General features: G+C 44.2%; 1 protein-coding gene across 1 annotated transcript in view; it reads left to right on the top strand.

The window, feature by feature from the left end:
* Nucleotides 1-16,781, top strand: part of LOC116795981 — a 69,087-nt gene that overhangs the window by 21,881 nt on the left and 30,425 nt on the right. Inside the window, exons 3-4 of the mRNA XM_032706142.1 lie at nt 3,845-3,918; nt 13,423-13,486. Of these exons, the coding sequence (XP_032562033.1) occupies nt 3,845-3,918; nt 13,423-13,486 (138 nt within the window). The remainder of the gene's footprint in view (nt 1-3,844; nt 3,919-13,422; nt 13,487-16,781) is intronic.

Below are 16,781 nucleotides of genomic sequence, written 5' to 3'. Positions count from 1 at the left end.
TGTTTTTTTTCCAGGCAATGATAAATGGCACAGGATGGGACATAGAGCTGATATGTCCATTGGACAGATGCAGTTTAGGCAGGCATTAGGATATGGCTTGCCTGAATAATATTCAGCAATTCCTGAATTTGAATCATTGATTTTCTAAAGTAACACTTCCCTCTGCAGTGAATCACTTGTGACTCTACCCTTGTGACTGGGACCACAGGACGGACCAGCTCAGAGACTCTGCAGCCTACACAGGCTTTCCTGAGTAGCACAGCCCAGTCTCATGTTCCCATTGCCTCCCTGTTCACATTTGTGGTGTTTCACAGCTATGTTATGTTGTGCAGGCAGCCCAGGGACAATGGAATGGGAAGGAGTCTTTGTACATTGGAGAGGTGTGACATTCTGAGATAATATCTCCAATATAGAGCAAGAAATTATCGGCACATGTGGATACTGGAATTGAAGGGGGACATCTGGGCTCAGAGAAATCCCTTCAGGCTCTACATGTACAAAGGCAGTACCATGCTATCTCCAGGCCTCTCAGAGCCCACACTGTATGCTGTTTATACATATATCCCAAGTTTATTCACATTCTGGAAAGCTGCCCCAGGAATGTCTACAATCTGGCATGTAGCACATTACAGCTGCATTGCTGAAAGAACCCTCCAGCAGACAAATCCCCCCCTCTCCTGCACAAAGGCTCCTCTCTGTATCTGCAGGCTCAGATGGGCCATGGCCTCCCGCAGTGCAATGTTTGCTTACCCTGAGTCTGCATCCCATCAAGAGCAGCACACGGTGGGCTCTGCAGGCTGTTGGACTGTGTGGAGCCCACCTGCATCACCTGCAGCCCTTGAGGTGGAGGAATGACCCAGCAGATGGGTAACTCCTCACAGTCCTCCGTAGGCTCAGTTCTTTCCTCCTTAGGCTCAGCTGGGAAATAAGTGACCTGGAGACCTGGTAGCTGGTACACAAAGCAGAGATGAAGCCAGACCACATTTTCTGGGTGACTCTTTGTGAGGAGGAACTGGTGCAGCGACCTGCCTCAGGTGGCAGTGTCCATAAGAAGTACAGAGGAAAACAAACAAACGTGGCCTGAGAAAAGAGTAAATCTGAGCAATACAGCCTCCCTGATTCACAGATCTACCCAGACGCCCAGAGTTAACCTCAGTCCAAAGGGCTGGGTTTTTTAAGCTGAATAGCTCTGCTCATTAGGGACCAAGGTAATTAATTGCCTCAGCAAGGAATGACATGCACTGTACCACATTGCATGCAGAAGTTGCTGATGCCCAGAAGCAAAGATAATACTACATTCCCTCTATCCCCCACCCTGAGAATTCACATCAGTAACAACCCGTTAGGTCTCAACACTGTTTCCAAGAAATGTGGCTAAAACAGCATTTCTTTGGAGGTAACAAAAATAAATGGGACTCAAAAGAAAAGCAATTTACCTAGGAAACTCTGAGAGCTCCAAACATCAGCATATATCAGCTTTCCTGGGATTTTTTATTTTTATTCTGCATTTTCTAAATGGCATGGATTTAGTCCCTGTAGATGGGCCGTGACAGCACACATCTGGTTTTATGGTTAAGGAAATAGGTGATTGAATCAATACACTCAGCACAGCTGACTGGAGTAAATAAAAGAGGATTTGAAGGAAGCCTTGTTTTCCCCTGGATGGATGAGTCCACCCTCAGCGCTGTTGCAATTGCCCTGGCCTCAGTGAAGTGACACGAGGGGGGAAGAGCTGTCAGTGTATTTCATCATGAACTGAGCTTGTTCCCTGTCCATCATAACTTTGATTTTGTAAGAATAGGTTGTAAAAAGTGGCAACCATTTTCTGCCCAACTCACTGCAGTCAGTAACAGAGGAAGCTGGCAGGCTGGGCCAGGAAAATGGGACTGACCCACTGGGTAAATGGTTTCCATCACTGGACTCCATGATCACACCTAATGATTCTGTGTGGAGCAATTGACAAACATGAGCTGCTTTGTTCTCACAAGCCCACGGGAAAGGATGGGGGAAATGGTAGAGAAAGCTGTGTGTCCAGAAGGGGAGCACTGGGAGGCATTGGGGGTTCAAACCTGGCAGCAAATCCTGACTCAGTGTAAATGAACTGCAAAACTCCTGTGGAGCCCCAGGGTTTTGGCGGCCACAGGCTCATGTTTCTCTGCTCTAACCTTTTGGGCACAATACAACTGTAAAAGCATTTGAAAAAGAGCATTAAAAGAAAAAAAGTACCAATCACTTTTTGCAGTGATGGGGCAGCCAGAGAGTGGCACCTGAAGAGTTTGTGGGAATGCACAATGGACCCAATCTGTCAGGATGATCTCCTGGGTGGGCAAAAGAGCACAAGCACCAGTTTATGGCTCCTTGTTTTCCAGGCGTGTATGAGATTCCCACAGAGCAAATGGCTGGCTGAAACTATTCCAGCAACTTAGCTTTAGGCTGATAATTGAGGGCAAGACACAGACCTTTGAAAAATACCTTAGTTTTATTTGTTCTCTTTGTTCTCCTTGTGCAGACCATACAGAGAGTCTTTCAGGCCCCTATTTTCTTCCAAAGCCCATATCAATCACAGCTGTGAAGTTACCATCCTAGGAGTGGTTTTTCCCAGGCAATGGGAAAGTTATTCTCTTAGGCACCTCATTGTCACTTCATATTCTGGGGAACTACTTCAGAGCAGGATCTGTTAGCTTTATGACAAATCCCTTTATTTACATGGAGGGATAGCAGTTTAGAGCTTATCCCACTAAAACATTGCAAGGAACAGGCCTGCAAGAGAAAATGCTGGTGCAAGGTTCATTCCAAGCCATCCCCAGGGCTGTTTATCTCCCAGCTCTCACTAGTGCCAGATCACTTCCTACAGATGCAACTTGCACCTTGGGTTTTATCTTCTGTCCTTTCTGCAGCCAGGTCACCCTCTCACTATAAAACCCGAACAAAGCCAGGGTGGCTGGTTTGCTCCTAACACCTGGGGGCTGTCAGTGCTCTGCAGCCCTAAACCTGCACAGGTGGGGCTCATTTACCTGAATTTGACCTCTCCAGAGAGGCCTCTTGACCAGCCTCTCCTGGGTAATTCTAGTGCAAAGCTGAAGGTGCTCTCCATACCCAGGGAGGGCAGGGGCTTCCTCGTGTGTGCAATTACAAAGAGTACATGAAGAAATACAGGTAGAGCTTGGTTTGGATGTGCAGTGTGTTTCTAGTTTCTGCCATGGAGAGGTTTTGCCCTTCATTTAAAGTCTGTGTCACCTGAAGCTCTTGGCAGCAACCTGACAGAGAAGGTGTTATCTGCCTCTCAGAAGACCCTGAGAAGCTCCACCCAAGGGCTCATGCCTTCAGGTGTGAGGCAAAGGTGTCAATGGGAGCTGAGCTCCTGCGTAGAAGGTACTTGTCTCTGTGTTCTTTGTTTAAAAACACAGGTTTGAAGGGGATTCTCTTCTTAGGTATTGCTTTTAAGGCCTACAATCAATAGCTGAAGTATTTCTGAGTGTTTAGGGGGTGATGGATATTCTGCCCAGCAGAAGAGGAGTTGGTGCACTGTGGTAAGAGTCCCACTGGAACCTGTGTTTCTTGGTACTATTCAGGCTGGGCAGGCTTCTCTAAGTTCAACCAACCCTAAAGGCTGGACTTAACCAGACCTCATCTCTAGGACTGTGAGAGATGCAATTAATTGTTAAAGGACATTAAAAATTCCAGAAACAACAAGACCTAACAAGAAAAGATGAGCCTGAGTAATGGGTTGCCAGTCCTCTGAGGAGTCAGGACTGTATGGAAGTGTGCAGGTTGTTGTATGATGTCTGAGAAAAAAAAAGACTGAGTTTATTTCATTTAGCAATTCCTTTTTCTCTCCTAGCAGATACTTGGCTCTGGGAAGAGATGTGGAGGAAATGTCTGGCAGATTTGCACCACAGAGAGAGCAGCACTTGCTTGGTAAGTGACCTTGGCAAAGGAGGAGTGGTGGGTGTCCTCTCTGTGGCTGGTGTGGGGAGGTCAGTCTCTATTTGCATCCTATGGCCTGTTTGCTTCTAAGCTTGATCTCTGCATCTCTGCTTGGAGTGTTTGGCCGAGCATTAAGAGAACGTGTCTGCTGTTAATGGAAATGGTGTTTCTGAGTGGCATGGAAGGAGTTTTCCAAACTCTGCTAGTATTTCAGTGCGTGATCTGGAGCAAAACAGGCTGTCTCTCTGCACCTCGATTGATTACTCTTGAATAAGGTGGACTCTTAATGCCTGTCCACAGGGGCGTTAAAAAATGTAAAAAGTATTTGTAAATTAAAATGCCTGAATGAAAGGCTCTGGTATGTGTAATCATAGAGTATCACATTAAGTAGGAAGGCAAATGCCAGGGGAGTTCCTGGCATTCCATGGAGCTGAGCTTGTCTCACTTAAATAGATTTAATAAGCTCTGCTAGAATTGAAGACAGGTTGCATTTAAGCATATTTATTTGAATTTACATAAGTATACATCAAAGAGAAAATAATGCAGGCTCTTGGTTACTTCAGTCTAGTTTTTGATAGTTACTACTTCATCCCTTCCAGCATACCATAAAGTTCCTTTCATGGTCTCAGAAGAGCATAAGGAATTGAGTAAAAAGCTGAGCTTGTTACTCTGTGTGACTGTCTGGGGGTTCAAGGTAGAGCTCTGTCTGTGTTTCATTGTTTTGGCAGTGTTCTGTCTGACTCTCCAATAGCCTTAGGAAGACAAATGACAATTCCTAACAGAACAGCGATACCTGACTTTCCTTTCCCTTCAGGACTAAGCAGGGACCTGATGAAGGTAGAGGAAACTGCTGCTTAGGGAACAGGTGATCACTCAGTGGTCAGTGCAGGGCTAACCAACCCTCTTGCCCCTTGGAGCTACATTTTATGCTCTTGGTATGTGTGAGAGCAGAAGACGTGCTATGTACTGAAGGATCTGTGAGTTACTAATAAGCAGGAGATGATGTGGGCTTCCTGGTGTTCCAAGGAAGCTGGGTGCCACAGTGACCCTGGAGCACAGGTACCTGTGTGAACACCATCCCCAAGAGCAGGAGGTTCAGCCCAGCAGCCTTATTCTGCTTGCTGAGTGCTGCGTAGGTGAGACTTGCATGTTGGCATTTCCTTCAGAAAAGGATGGGTCTCTTTCTCTCACTGGGAAATGTCCAGAGGCCAATAATTTAATCTTCCTGTGCCTCAGTTTCCCAGCTAATAAAATGGGGTTGCTCATCCTGCTCCCCTCTACTTACACAAAGCTTTATCCCCCCTGACAGCGAGCATTATGGTCCAAGAACCAACCCTGAACACAGCCAGCTTGTACATCTTGGGTGACCTGGTCTCATCCAGAAAGCCAAGAGCCCTTGGCAATCGCAGTCAGAACTTAAAGGCCAGTCTGTGGGCAGAAACAAGAGCGTGTTTTGTTCATACACAGCCAGCTCTGCCAGCTGTTTCCACACTTTAGCAAGTGTTTCCTATTCAAACAGAGAAAATGGTCGATGGGAACTGAACCAGATACAGCCATTCCAGCTAATAGCAAAGAGTTACACCCACGGAGAAGTTGAAAAAGATGTTAGATGTCTCCAATGCAGTATTTACCAAATTGCCAGATGTTTGGGATCCCTTAAGTCATCTAACAGGCCTTTTCAAGGCAATGTTGCTCTTGAGTATGATGGCTCTCCTGAAAAAGCATTAAAGTGAACTAATTTTAGCCTTGAATTATGAGATTTTTCTCTAACAGAAGGTGTCCCTGAGGACACGAGGGTAGATTTTTATTTCCAAAACGTTGCCCTTGTATATTTTTAACGGATCATCTGGATGAAGTTCTAATGGCTGGTTCAGACTGTCTGATTAATAGCAACAGCTGTTCACCTTTGTAGATAGGGAGATTCTTGGAGATACAAAACACATTTATGAACTTAATATTCCACACCAAGGGTCAGGTTTTCTTGCCTTGTTTTTGCACAGGTGTAAATCCAGATAGGCTCCTGTGAAGTCAATGAAATTGTTCTGTAAAGGTGCAAAAATCAGAGCTGCAGGAAATGGCAGAGCTGTTATTTCTTTCTTCAGTAGACTGAATTTTAGAACCCACAGCAATTGGAGGTGATTAAGGTTGAGAAACATACCCAAGGAATGATACGGTGTTCCTGCTGAGTGATGGGGGAAAATGCTGATTTTTGCAGGATGTCTGGGGAGCCATTTCTTCCTATGGCTATAAAAAATGGCAATCAGCCCAAAATTAGGAAGTATAAAAATGAAAGAATAACGAGAGGAGATAACTTAGGTATCCCATTGTAGCTCCTTAATATTTTTATTCCTATATTTCAAAAGGTAGGGTTCCTACTGCTGAAACTTCCTGCAAAAATTCCTTTCCTTTTCAGTGTTGAAGTCTGGAAAAATAATTGACCATTCTGGGGTTTTTTTAAAAAAAACCTGCTTTCAGACAGTTGTATCAGTATATTTTTTTCATCTTCAGATCTTTTTATTATTTTATCTATATTTTGCCAAAAAAAGAGCTTCAGAATTCCCCGTGACATTTTCTCGTTTTGGTTGAGCAGTTACTCCTGGGTTTTGTTTTAAAATTTATAACTCTCTTACAAAAAGAAAAGAAGTTAAGTTCCTCCAGATCCTACACAACCTCCAGCCCAAGGGGACTTATCTTTGGGGACTTGCTTATGCTTTCTTAAGACAAAATGTTGCTGGAGCATTAGTATCCAAATGAACAATCAAGGCCATATAACTTTATTATTACCAAATCTGCTGTATTTCACACATTTGCACTCTCTTCACTTCCAGCTACTCAATCCATCTCTGTGTTTTCCATAAAATACTCTTAGAGCAGAGCTGTTGATGCTAGCTCTGATATAAAATGCTGCAATGATTAAGTGTCCTCCATACTCCACTAAATGGAATAAATAACATTATTAATTCAGTATGCAATTGTCTGGCTTACTACACTGAGCTTAATATTTAATACAACGTAATGGACCCGATTTCCAGCTACTGGATGCCTTCCCTTAACTTGCCTCTTCAATCATCAGTATTTGCTTAAAATATTGTGTCCACCTGAAGTGCAGAGGGAAAATACCCTGGCAAAATTGAGGCAGAAATTAGACATGAGCAACTGTTTTGGGTTCCTGGGGGAGGCTCACAGGCTCCAGACCATGTCAGGAGTACAGGTGTGGGCCATGCTGACGTCATGTCATAACTGTGGTAACTCAGCCTTGCTCCTGAGTGCATGTACAGTGTTGTTTCCCATTTGGATTATGGTGGCCATGTGGTCCTGGAAGAGAAACAAGGACACGAGGTGCCTGAGCTCCACGGACATTAGTGTAGGTCCCAAAGGATCTGCAAGAGGTAATGCTGTTCCTTTGGATGGATATTTTTCTGGCAGAGTTATAATGTGCAATCAAAGAACTGAGTTAAATCAAAGACCTGGGATTCTTCCCAAAGAAAAATCAATGGGAAAAATTCACGCTGGTATCTTTTAAACAGTCTGGATACAAAGCAAATTGTTTGGAGCTGGATACTGCTTGCCAAAACCTGCAGCTTTACTCATCTGAAATATTCCTGCATAGGAAAAGGCAATTCAGGACTGTTCTCTGCTTTGTCTGGTTTAGATCTCAAACTCCTGAGGGCAGGGGCTGCCTTGCAATGACTGACACTGGGGCCTTAATGCTGCTCCAGCACATCCAGTGCAGGGATAATGAAGTGAACTCCTTGCAGTAATTTGCTCTTGTTCTGTAGGCCTGGGCAATAGGCAGTCATTTTGTTTAAGATCTCAGGGATTTGGCTCCCAGAATACCTGATGATGGAGTTTTATAGCCAATTTTACTGCTGGTGAGTTGCTGGTAGCAGAGAACTAATCTGAATGTGGAAAACACAGTTTGCATCACCTGGCAAATTTATGCTTGAACTTCTCATCCAATCCAGGGATAGAAACAGGATGATTTGTAGGATTTCCCTGGCCAATCACAAGCTTTTATTGGAAAGGTTCAAAATTCCATCTAAAACCAGAACAAAGGTTTTTTAAAATGGCAGGGGGTTATTTTCAGAGTTGATCTGGATTTGCCCAGAACTAGTAATGCAAAGGCAAAAAGCAGCTGGAAGTGTAACTGGGAAGAGAATAGAGAAAGCTTCTCAAGGGGATTTTTTTTCTTGAAAACAGGAGAGGAATGAGATATTGTTGCTTCAAATATCTAATGAATAAAGGATGAAAGCATGAACCTGGGAGCTGGCAAGACACCCAGGTCAAGTATGTGCTGGCATTAATATGATCCAAACCACTGGGCCTATTACAAAAAGGATTGTGCCATTGGTTATCCTGGGACCAGGCTGTGATGTGAGAATTCTCATGCATCAAAACATGACTGACCTGATTTTCTCTGCTGGACACCCATGTCTTTGCTCTCAATGCCAATTTGTTCTTAACGGGGTTCCACTGGAGCTTTTTTCTTTGATAAGGGTATTTTAAATGTCTTAGGTAAGGTTGTTGATGCAGAAAAAGGAAATTTGAGATGTGTAGTTCTTTCATATCACCTTATATTTGTCACAGAAGATGCCAGAGCTAGTAGGTTGGTACCAGGAATTTGATCAAACCTGAACTCTTAGAAAAATCTGTAACTTCAGTAGGATTCCTTATGGAGGATCTGGAGGATCTCTGATTATAATACTCAGGCTACTTCAGATCAGCCCTTGGTTGTAATTCAGATATGCAGAGAAAATGGAAGTGCCACTTCCTTGAAAGGTCTTTTCCCTTTCTGCCTCATGATTTCTAAACATGCAACATCTTGCCCTGGGCTTACAAAGTATTAGGTTACACAAATGTTTGCACTGGAGGTGTTAGGAGATAGTGGTGGCTTTTTTTTTTTGGCTGTCATAACAAAGTGCATGTTCACAGCCACATCCTCTCCTTAAAGGGCAATAGTACTTGGAAAACTGTTATGTTTCTAGTTGTGCCAGAGACTCTGTTTTCTGCTGCTGTGTCATAATGTATCTTAACGGTGTCATTCCATCAGAAACAGCTTTATATTGCTGGTCTCTAAAACTCCAAGAAAACCCACTCTGCAGCCAGCGCTAAGGGGTACAGAATTCCATCACGATTTCAATCCAAGGCATTGCTGAGAAGCATGAGCATGATGTATGGTTTGTTCCTTGTATCAGCCATATTGAAAAAATAGCATCCATCATTACCACCAGCTTTCCTCTGCTCTTCTCGTGTGCCCCCTACACTGCTGTCTGCATTCATAACCCCAAAATGCAGCCAAGGGCCAGAATTGTTCCAGAAGTACAATGTGTTCGTGCATTGCTTTGGATGAGAGATGGTAGAGTGGTGCCACTATTTTCCCAAGTATTGAGAGCTTTCCAGCAAGCCCTGTCTGGTCGCTGTGGTGAGGTCAAAGCATTGGCAAAGACAACCTCGAAGATGTCTTGCACCATTTCTCAATGTCTGTGGTTGCTTGGTTGTCTTCAAAGTGTCAGCACTTCCTGCAGAATGGAAACAACAAGGTTTTGTCTAGGAAACATCCAAATGCCTCTTCATTTTGGCCTTTGTGAAACTTTTTGAAGTCTTCCAGACGAAAAACAGAAAATTCCCCTGGCTTGAATATGTGTATTTGTTGGTACTTTACAACTGCTGAGGGCTAAAAAGTACAAGAAAGTCCGGGATCTGTGCTAGGAGGGTGCAATTGTAGAAGAAGATGCAGCATTCAGCCCTCCACTAGCGCTCTCCAAGAGAAGCTTGATGGCAAATTTGTCTTCCCAGCCACAAATGAGAAAATGCACTGCTTCATATTTCCTGTACTTTATAGTAAGTTTACTGTAGTTGGTCAGGTTAATTCATCTTGGCCCTGGCTTTTTAGAATGCTCCCTGGTATATATTCTTCTCAAAGGAAAAGCCACCTGTTTTTCCAATCTGCTGCTATATCTACATTTAACAGAGGGGAATACTGAATCAAGTCCTGCTCCTGCTCTGAACTGCTCCCTGTATTGCCATGACAGTTTTTCCATGTACCTGTCAGTCTTTTATAGGTGCAGAAACTACAAGAAAGTCCTGGAGTGGCAATTTGATGAGAGCTCTTATTCCATTAGGGCTGCATTAGAGGGCATTTCTACACTGCTTTTGTCAGCAGTCAGTAATCTCCATGGAAGGCTGAGCAAGGGGAAATCTCAGGCCAGCTGGGCTGAAGGGGCTTTTTGTACCTGTGAGGCTAAATGGGAGGGAAGCACTGGATGAACTGGAACTGAGTTTTTGCCTTAAAGACTTTCTCACATAATAAAAGCTTTCAGGTCTGCTTGGAGGGCAGGACACTGCACCACCAAATTTGCTCCAAGTAAATTCTGGCTTGGTCCTTTTGAAAGGCAGCAGTAGCGAGTTACTTTGGGTGTCTCTTGGAGCATCTCTAGGACACATGGGGCCCTTTGTCTCCATGCAAGCAGCTTTTTTGAAGTTTCCTACTTGACAACTGCATGTGACAAGGCAATTACATTGTTCTGTGGCACTAGTGGGTTCTTAGGCCTTTTTATGAGCCACAGGAATGAAAAGCTCTGTGCCACACAGGTCGCTGGAGTCCAGTTGGTTGTGTCAGCAACCTATCTCGAATAACAGTAAGAACAGATGACATTCCAGTGGAAACTTCTTTACAAGGAAATACTTCAGATTCCAGATGTTCGGGATTTTTCTGCATATTTGTAGAGTTAAAGTGTTCCTTCAGGACTTGGTCAGCATAATTATCAGTACTGGATTCTTGCTTTTAAATGTATTTGAATAGTGAATGCTGTATAATTTGTGTGATAATTGGCTGATCTCTACCCTAGAGCCCAGAAGTCCTTGCTAGTGACAGGAGAAACTGAACTTGCCACAAGTCAATCTCCCAGTACACCAGTAGCAGTTTAAGTGATTTGTGTACTCTATTAACCAAGTGACAGAGCCAGTATTTCTCTTCCCCCACCCTCCATTTCAATCATAGCTCATAGCAGTGAAAAACTTCACTGTTTTGTCCCTGAGCTGGCTGGGAAAAAGGGTTTGTGTGTCTGCTTGCTTAATTGGGAAAAGGGATTTTATGTGGCTCCCTGCACTTGCTGCCCTTATTACACGAGTTATTCCTCTATAGATTTGAAAGCATCCTCTGAGCAGTGAGTCATAAGGCACAGCAGACTTCCCCGGAGAGTCAGATGCAGACAGCCTTATCCAGAGCATCAGCTGTGCCTTTCTTCTCTTTCTACAGACAAAGCAAAGGCCCAAGGGGGCATCCTGCCTCTCTGCAAGGAAGGAGCTTTGCCTTCTAAGATCAGCTACTGAAAGACATATCTGGTTTTCAATCCATTTGGATGAGAAGATCACATTTCTTTCTGTAGACCCTGCCCATTTCTGCCTTAAAAACATCACTGTTACTCTATTGCATGACCTAAAACTTCACTGTCCATTTCAGGAGATACTTCTCAGTCTCCTTTGCCTGTCTAAAGTACTGACACCCTCCTCCATGTGGTTACTTTGGCAGGTGCTGTGACTCTGGCCCAGTGGTCTTTCAGGTAGTGCACAGTGCAGTCTGAGGGGCTGGAGAAGTTTGAGCAGCATCAGAACTCAGATATCCTTTCAGTTGTTTTAGCATATTTGCCAGATGTGGTTTCTCCCTGCACACAGGTCTGGAGCATCAGCATAAACATGTCAATAAATCCCATTCCTTGCACAGCATTTCAGAAGTGTCCTTAATGCCATGGGAAATTGGCCCTGTGTGTTTCCAGAAGGGGATGGTTCAGGCTTGATCACACATTCAGCCCCTGGATTCACCCATTTGCACTGGCTTTGCACACACTGATGGGCTTGTTAAGCTGCCCAGGCCCCACTCCCCAGTGCCCTTCTCTTGGGTTGGATGGACAGGAAGATCAGGAGAGACTGGTGCCTTTGAGGGGAAGAACTGGAGTACAAAATGAACAGCCCACAACCCCAGCTGGCAGTACTGCATTCAGGAACACTTCCCTCTCCACAGGGGCTGGTCTGCTCTCTTTATCCATCCTCTGACATGATCCTATATCCAGGCACTTAAGAAGAAGAAAAAAGCAGCAAAACTGAAAGCTGCTATTTTTAAACTCTGCCCTTGGCTCTTTGCAGCACTCTGCTTTCCTCCCTGTGATTCAGTGTTCTTTTGAAAACTAGGCACCAGGGCGCTGTGGTTTCCTGGTACTTGGAACATAAAATCTCCTAATTCTTCTCTCACAGCAAGCTTCAGAGGCCTGGGAGTGATTGATATTTTCTATCGCTTCATTAATAGTCACGGCACAGTAGTTTCCTAATCTTTTTTTGCACTGCTTTTTATTTTGAATAATTTGTCTTTCAAATTTCCTCAGCCCTCCATGTCACACAAAGCAATTGCTGTTTGCTCCCCTCCTGCCTTTTAACTGCTGGGTTGAGACCTTCAGGAGCTGGTGAGGCAGAGCTGTCGGAGAGCTGGGAAGCTGGGGGTCCTGCCTCAAGGAGCTTTTTCATGTTTGTTTTAACAAGCTTGGCAAATATCCTGAGTGTATGTCCCAGTGATCAAAATGCTAGAGACTTCTTGGGAAAGAAGGACTTCACTGTAATTCCTAAGAACTTCTGCTCACTTCCATCGCTGTACACAGTGAAAAAGCTTGTGCCAAAATTAATTTTTCCAGCTTCATGGCCATCCTTGGTTCTCCTCTTCTCCAAATCAGACCTGCTCTGGAGTCCTCTGTGACAAAGACAACCCACCCCTCCCACAGAGGGCAACAGGATTAATCGACTTGGCAACCAGCATGGACACTCTGTAGTGTCTGAACTGCTTCTCCATGCTCCTTACACAACTCCACCTTATGGAATCTGATCCAGGCAATTACAACTTTTAAACCTGGATATTGGACCTATTGCTGTGGGAAATGAGATGCTCAGGGCACAGGAACTAAGCAAATCCCTGGCAGAGAGATACAGCCAGAGAAAACCTGGGGTATTTCCTGCTGGCCATGCCCTTCCCCACCACATCTTCAGGGCTAAAGCTATACTAGATAAAGGCAGAGAATGCAGTGGGACCCATTTGCCAAGAGGCTTGGGATCAGCACAGGAGATGGAGGAACCAGGATCAAGGGTCAGCTGTGGTGAGCCAGGCCCTCCCTACCACACTGTTCAACCTCCATCTCCTCATTGCCTTATGAAGACCTGGAACCTTTACCTGTAACTGGGCTGGCTTTCCCAGGGTGAACAACTCGCTGTGCAGCTGGGACTCTCTGGCATGTCTGCAATAATCCTGAACTCTCTGTAAATTGCTTTTTCATTCAACCCAACTTGGAAAGAGGCAGACAGGCTGTAGTCTAAACACCCCAAGAGTCTGTATTTGCTTTGTTCCTTACATGTTCCAGCACACTCGGGTCCCCTGTGATTTAAAACAATGTGTCTTTGTTCTTATCTTCTGGACTTGGCAAGGCAGTTTTTACCTCTGAGTTTTTGTCTCAACAGGAGAAATTGCTGTCTAACAGATCCTTTGTGGACTTCCGACCAAAACCATCCAGTGCAACATATGGTAAGTCGTTCAACGTTTTATAAACTCAGACCCTCAACTATAGCTATTTATGGGTGGAAACTGGCATATCAATAACTTCTTTTTGGTTACAGAGGTAATGAATTCTGGCTTATGTTATTATGACATCTCAGTTTAGGTTTCTCCAGCCCTTCCTTAGATTATAATGCATTTGACTTTACATTTGTTGCTTCTGGTGCCTGCCACAGCTTAGCACTGTGGTGTGTGTGTGTGTCAGCAAAGGAAGAATCTCAGCCATGCTCCCCTTGCTCCAAGAAACACAGGCCCTTATTCCTTATGTTGAAGGGGAAGGTTTGTGCCCCAATGTGACACGTGGCTTTGGATGATCCTGGTACTGCACTGATGTATCCATTCTTAGTCATGTCATCCTCTAAAGCAAAAAAGGTGTGGCACAGTTGATAAATGAGTATGATTTGTGGGGTGGCTTGAAGTACTCTTGATTAGCTATCAGCACTTGAGTGATGCTCTGCAGCTTTCAGCCTGTGATGTTGCTCTGTGTTCAGTAGCTGTGCTACCACTTAGGGCGCTTGTGTGCCCTAATTCCAGCACAGATTTAGGAGGTAAAAGCTTTTCATAGTTGTTTGGATCATATGAATTTCCTCTGTGTATCTTCTTCTGGTATCTCAAAAATGGTGTTATCCATTGCAGGGGTCACCTGGAAACTGGGTTGACTCAGTGCAAGATGAAATGGAACCTGTGATGGGGACACTGACTCACCTTCTTCCCTGAGGGGGTGCTTCCAGGCCTCTTTAGGGGGAGAGTTTCTGTGTTTGCACTCCCATTGACAAAGGAGGTCCCCAGCACCTCCTGCTAGCACTGAAAGCACCGTGCATGTTATGAAAATGGTATTTATTACTCTCAGACACAAGCTCTTGGGTTTCCTTTGTGGTTAATGTGGCCCATCTGTAGTTTAAAAAAGCAATGTTCAACTTTCTTGCTTTTGGTATTTTGTGTAGTGCTATGCTCAGGTGATCACTGTAAATGCATTGCCCTCGTTTTGCACCTGATTTTTCCAAAGTCTGGAGCTTTTTAGTTGTTCTGGGATGTGCCTACATTCTCAAGGATCTTTATTTAGGGTAAAAAGGAGTGACTATAGAAGTCACTCAAGGGGGATGAGTTAGATGGAGCAGAACAGTCTGAAACAGCAAGTGTGGCTTGGAGCTCTCCTGACTTCCAGGGCTACCTGCTCCAAGGAGTCACAAGGAGCTCTGGACCAGGTGAAGTGAGGAGGGCTCCCTTCCAGGGAGGCCTGATGTGTTATGCTGCACTAAAATGCATCCAAATGGCAGCCCAACAGCCATCTCTCCAAATTCTTCCTTGCCATGGCCAAGAACGTATCTAGAGGGAGATGTTCAAAGGTAGCTGTTCTGCCTGATAGTTTTTCATGTTCTAACACAGCCTCTTGCAGGAATATCTCTAAGGAATGGATTGCTTTCCACCCCAAGCTTTCTTATACAGTGAGGAACTGAAGGGAACTAATATGGTTCCTTACACCACCATTACACCTTGCAGTGGGCTGGAGACCTCAGAGCAAGCCCAGCAGCCCAGAGAAGGAGAGCAAGGACAAAAGCAAGAAAGAGAGACCCTTGCTCCTAGTCCAGCTTTCCAACTTTGTTTCCAGCATAGAATTCTGGGTGCTTTTTTCTGCAAAAGTCACATGTTTTAAAATGTGCAGCATAAACCCAAGAATTATCAATTTCAATAAGTCTGCCAGTAAAAAAAAAAAATCTGCCCCCTCCTCTTTTTTTTCTTTTTTTAAAGGGTCAGAATATGCCAGGACAGCATTTAGCCTTATATATTCACACAGTAACATCAAATATGAGCTGTCTCTTAAAAGCAGAGTGTGGAATTATCAGAGACAAAACAAGACTCGGACATTGGCAAGGAAGCACTCTCCACTCTCCGTGCCTGACTGAGCTAACGTTTCCTAATTGCAACCAGAGAACTGTGCAAGAGTTTAAAAACTTCACCTTTTTTCCAAATCATGGGGATGTGCCCCTGTGAAAGCTATTTCCCTCATTGTTGGTTCTCCAGAATAATTACCAACTAGCAGCATTGAACATTTCTCTTCACTTCCTTCTTTTACTTTTCTTTCTTTCTTTTTTGATGTGTGTCACATTTCAGCTCTGTAGCCATCCTGCCCTTGGGTTAACCACACAGAGGTCAGAACTCTGAAGTGCTCAGAGCTGGGCTGGGGAAAGGGGATTACCCATGTTGTTGTTAACCCATGACCTTCATGTTTTCTGTTGGATTCAGTGTTTTGCACTTAGGACAAACCCCTCCCGTCTGACTTTCCCATTCCCCCATTCCTGCACTTCTGAGTTCTGCCTAGTAGCAGAATTAGAATGAGCAAAATACCACAGGAAAGATGATGCTGGAAGAAGTATTTATTAACTGTATTACCAGATGCAGAATGGTAGAAAGCATATCCAGCCCAGACATATCTAACCAAATCTAACTGAAGGTCATGAATCTGCAGAAGTCCAGCAGAGCTTTTCTGGCTACATGCCCAACAGGCATCCTCTTGCCTGACCATATCCTATCTCAAATGTTGGTGGTGTCTTACTGAACTCAGCATTTTTTCTTCCATTTGCCTTTATTAAAATTCAACGAGGTGCTGAGAAGCCAAGAGCTTATGTTTTCGAAGAGGGTGGGGAGTTCTAAAAGTTTTAATTTGGGAAAGTGAAAAGGATGGGCAGCTTCTCTACCTTTTGATTTCAAAAGGTAGCAAAACCAACATGACAAGTTAACGAATGTGTCACATCCCACTGCTGTGTGTGAATGCTTATCCTTAATGATGTGCTTTTAAGGATCTTGGATAAGAACCAAAAGGAGAGCTTTGAAAACTCACTCATACAGAATAATTGTATTTAACCTACGCTGTCACTTCACACCGTATCATCTTAAAGAATAATAAATAAGCAGTCAACATTCTTACAGTAACCTCTCACTACTCAGTACCAGGAGGTGAGGGGATATGTGCCTTCCCAGACATCAGGTGCGCCGTGGTGGTGCTGGGAGTGCTTAGTTTTGGTTTAAAACTTGACAGTAGCAGTGGGGGGATGAAGTTAAAATGCAATCATTCTGAGTCAAACGGTAAGGCCTAGGAAAACAGATGTGGGATGTGTGCCATGAGCCAAGATCAACTTCACAAAACTCAAAAGATTACTTCTACAAAAACTGGAGGGGGGAGAATTATCCAGTGAATGTTGTGATGGATGGGAGCAAGGAAATAGCTCAGGAAAGTCAAACAACAGGATCTGCAGCACAAAAATGT

The sequence above is a fragment of the Chiroxiphia lanceolata genome, chromosome 18, assembly GCF_009829145.1.
Source record: "Chiroxiphia lanceolata isolate bChiLan1 chromosome 18, bChiLan1.pri, whole genome shotgun sequence".
Classification (NCBI taxonomy): domain Eukaryota; kingdom Metazoa; phylum Chordata; class Aves; order Passeriformes; family Pipridae; genus Chiroxiphia; species Chiroxiphia lanceolata.
This window is presented reverse-complemented; position numbering and strand designations above follow the sequence as displayed.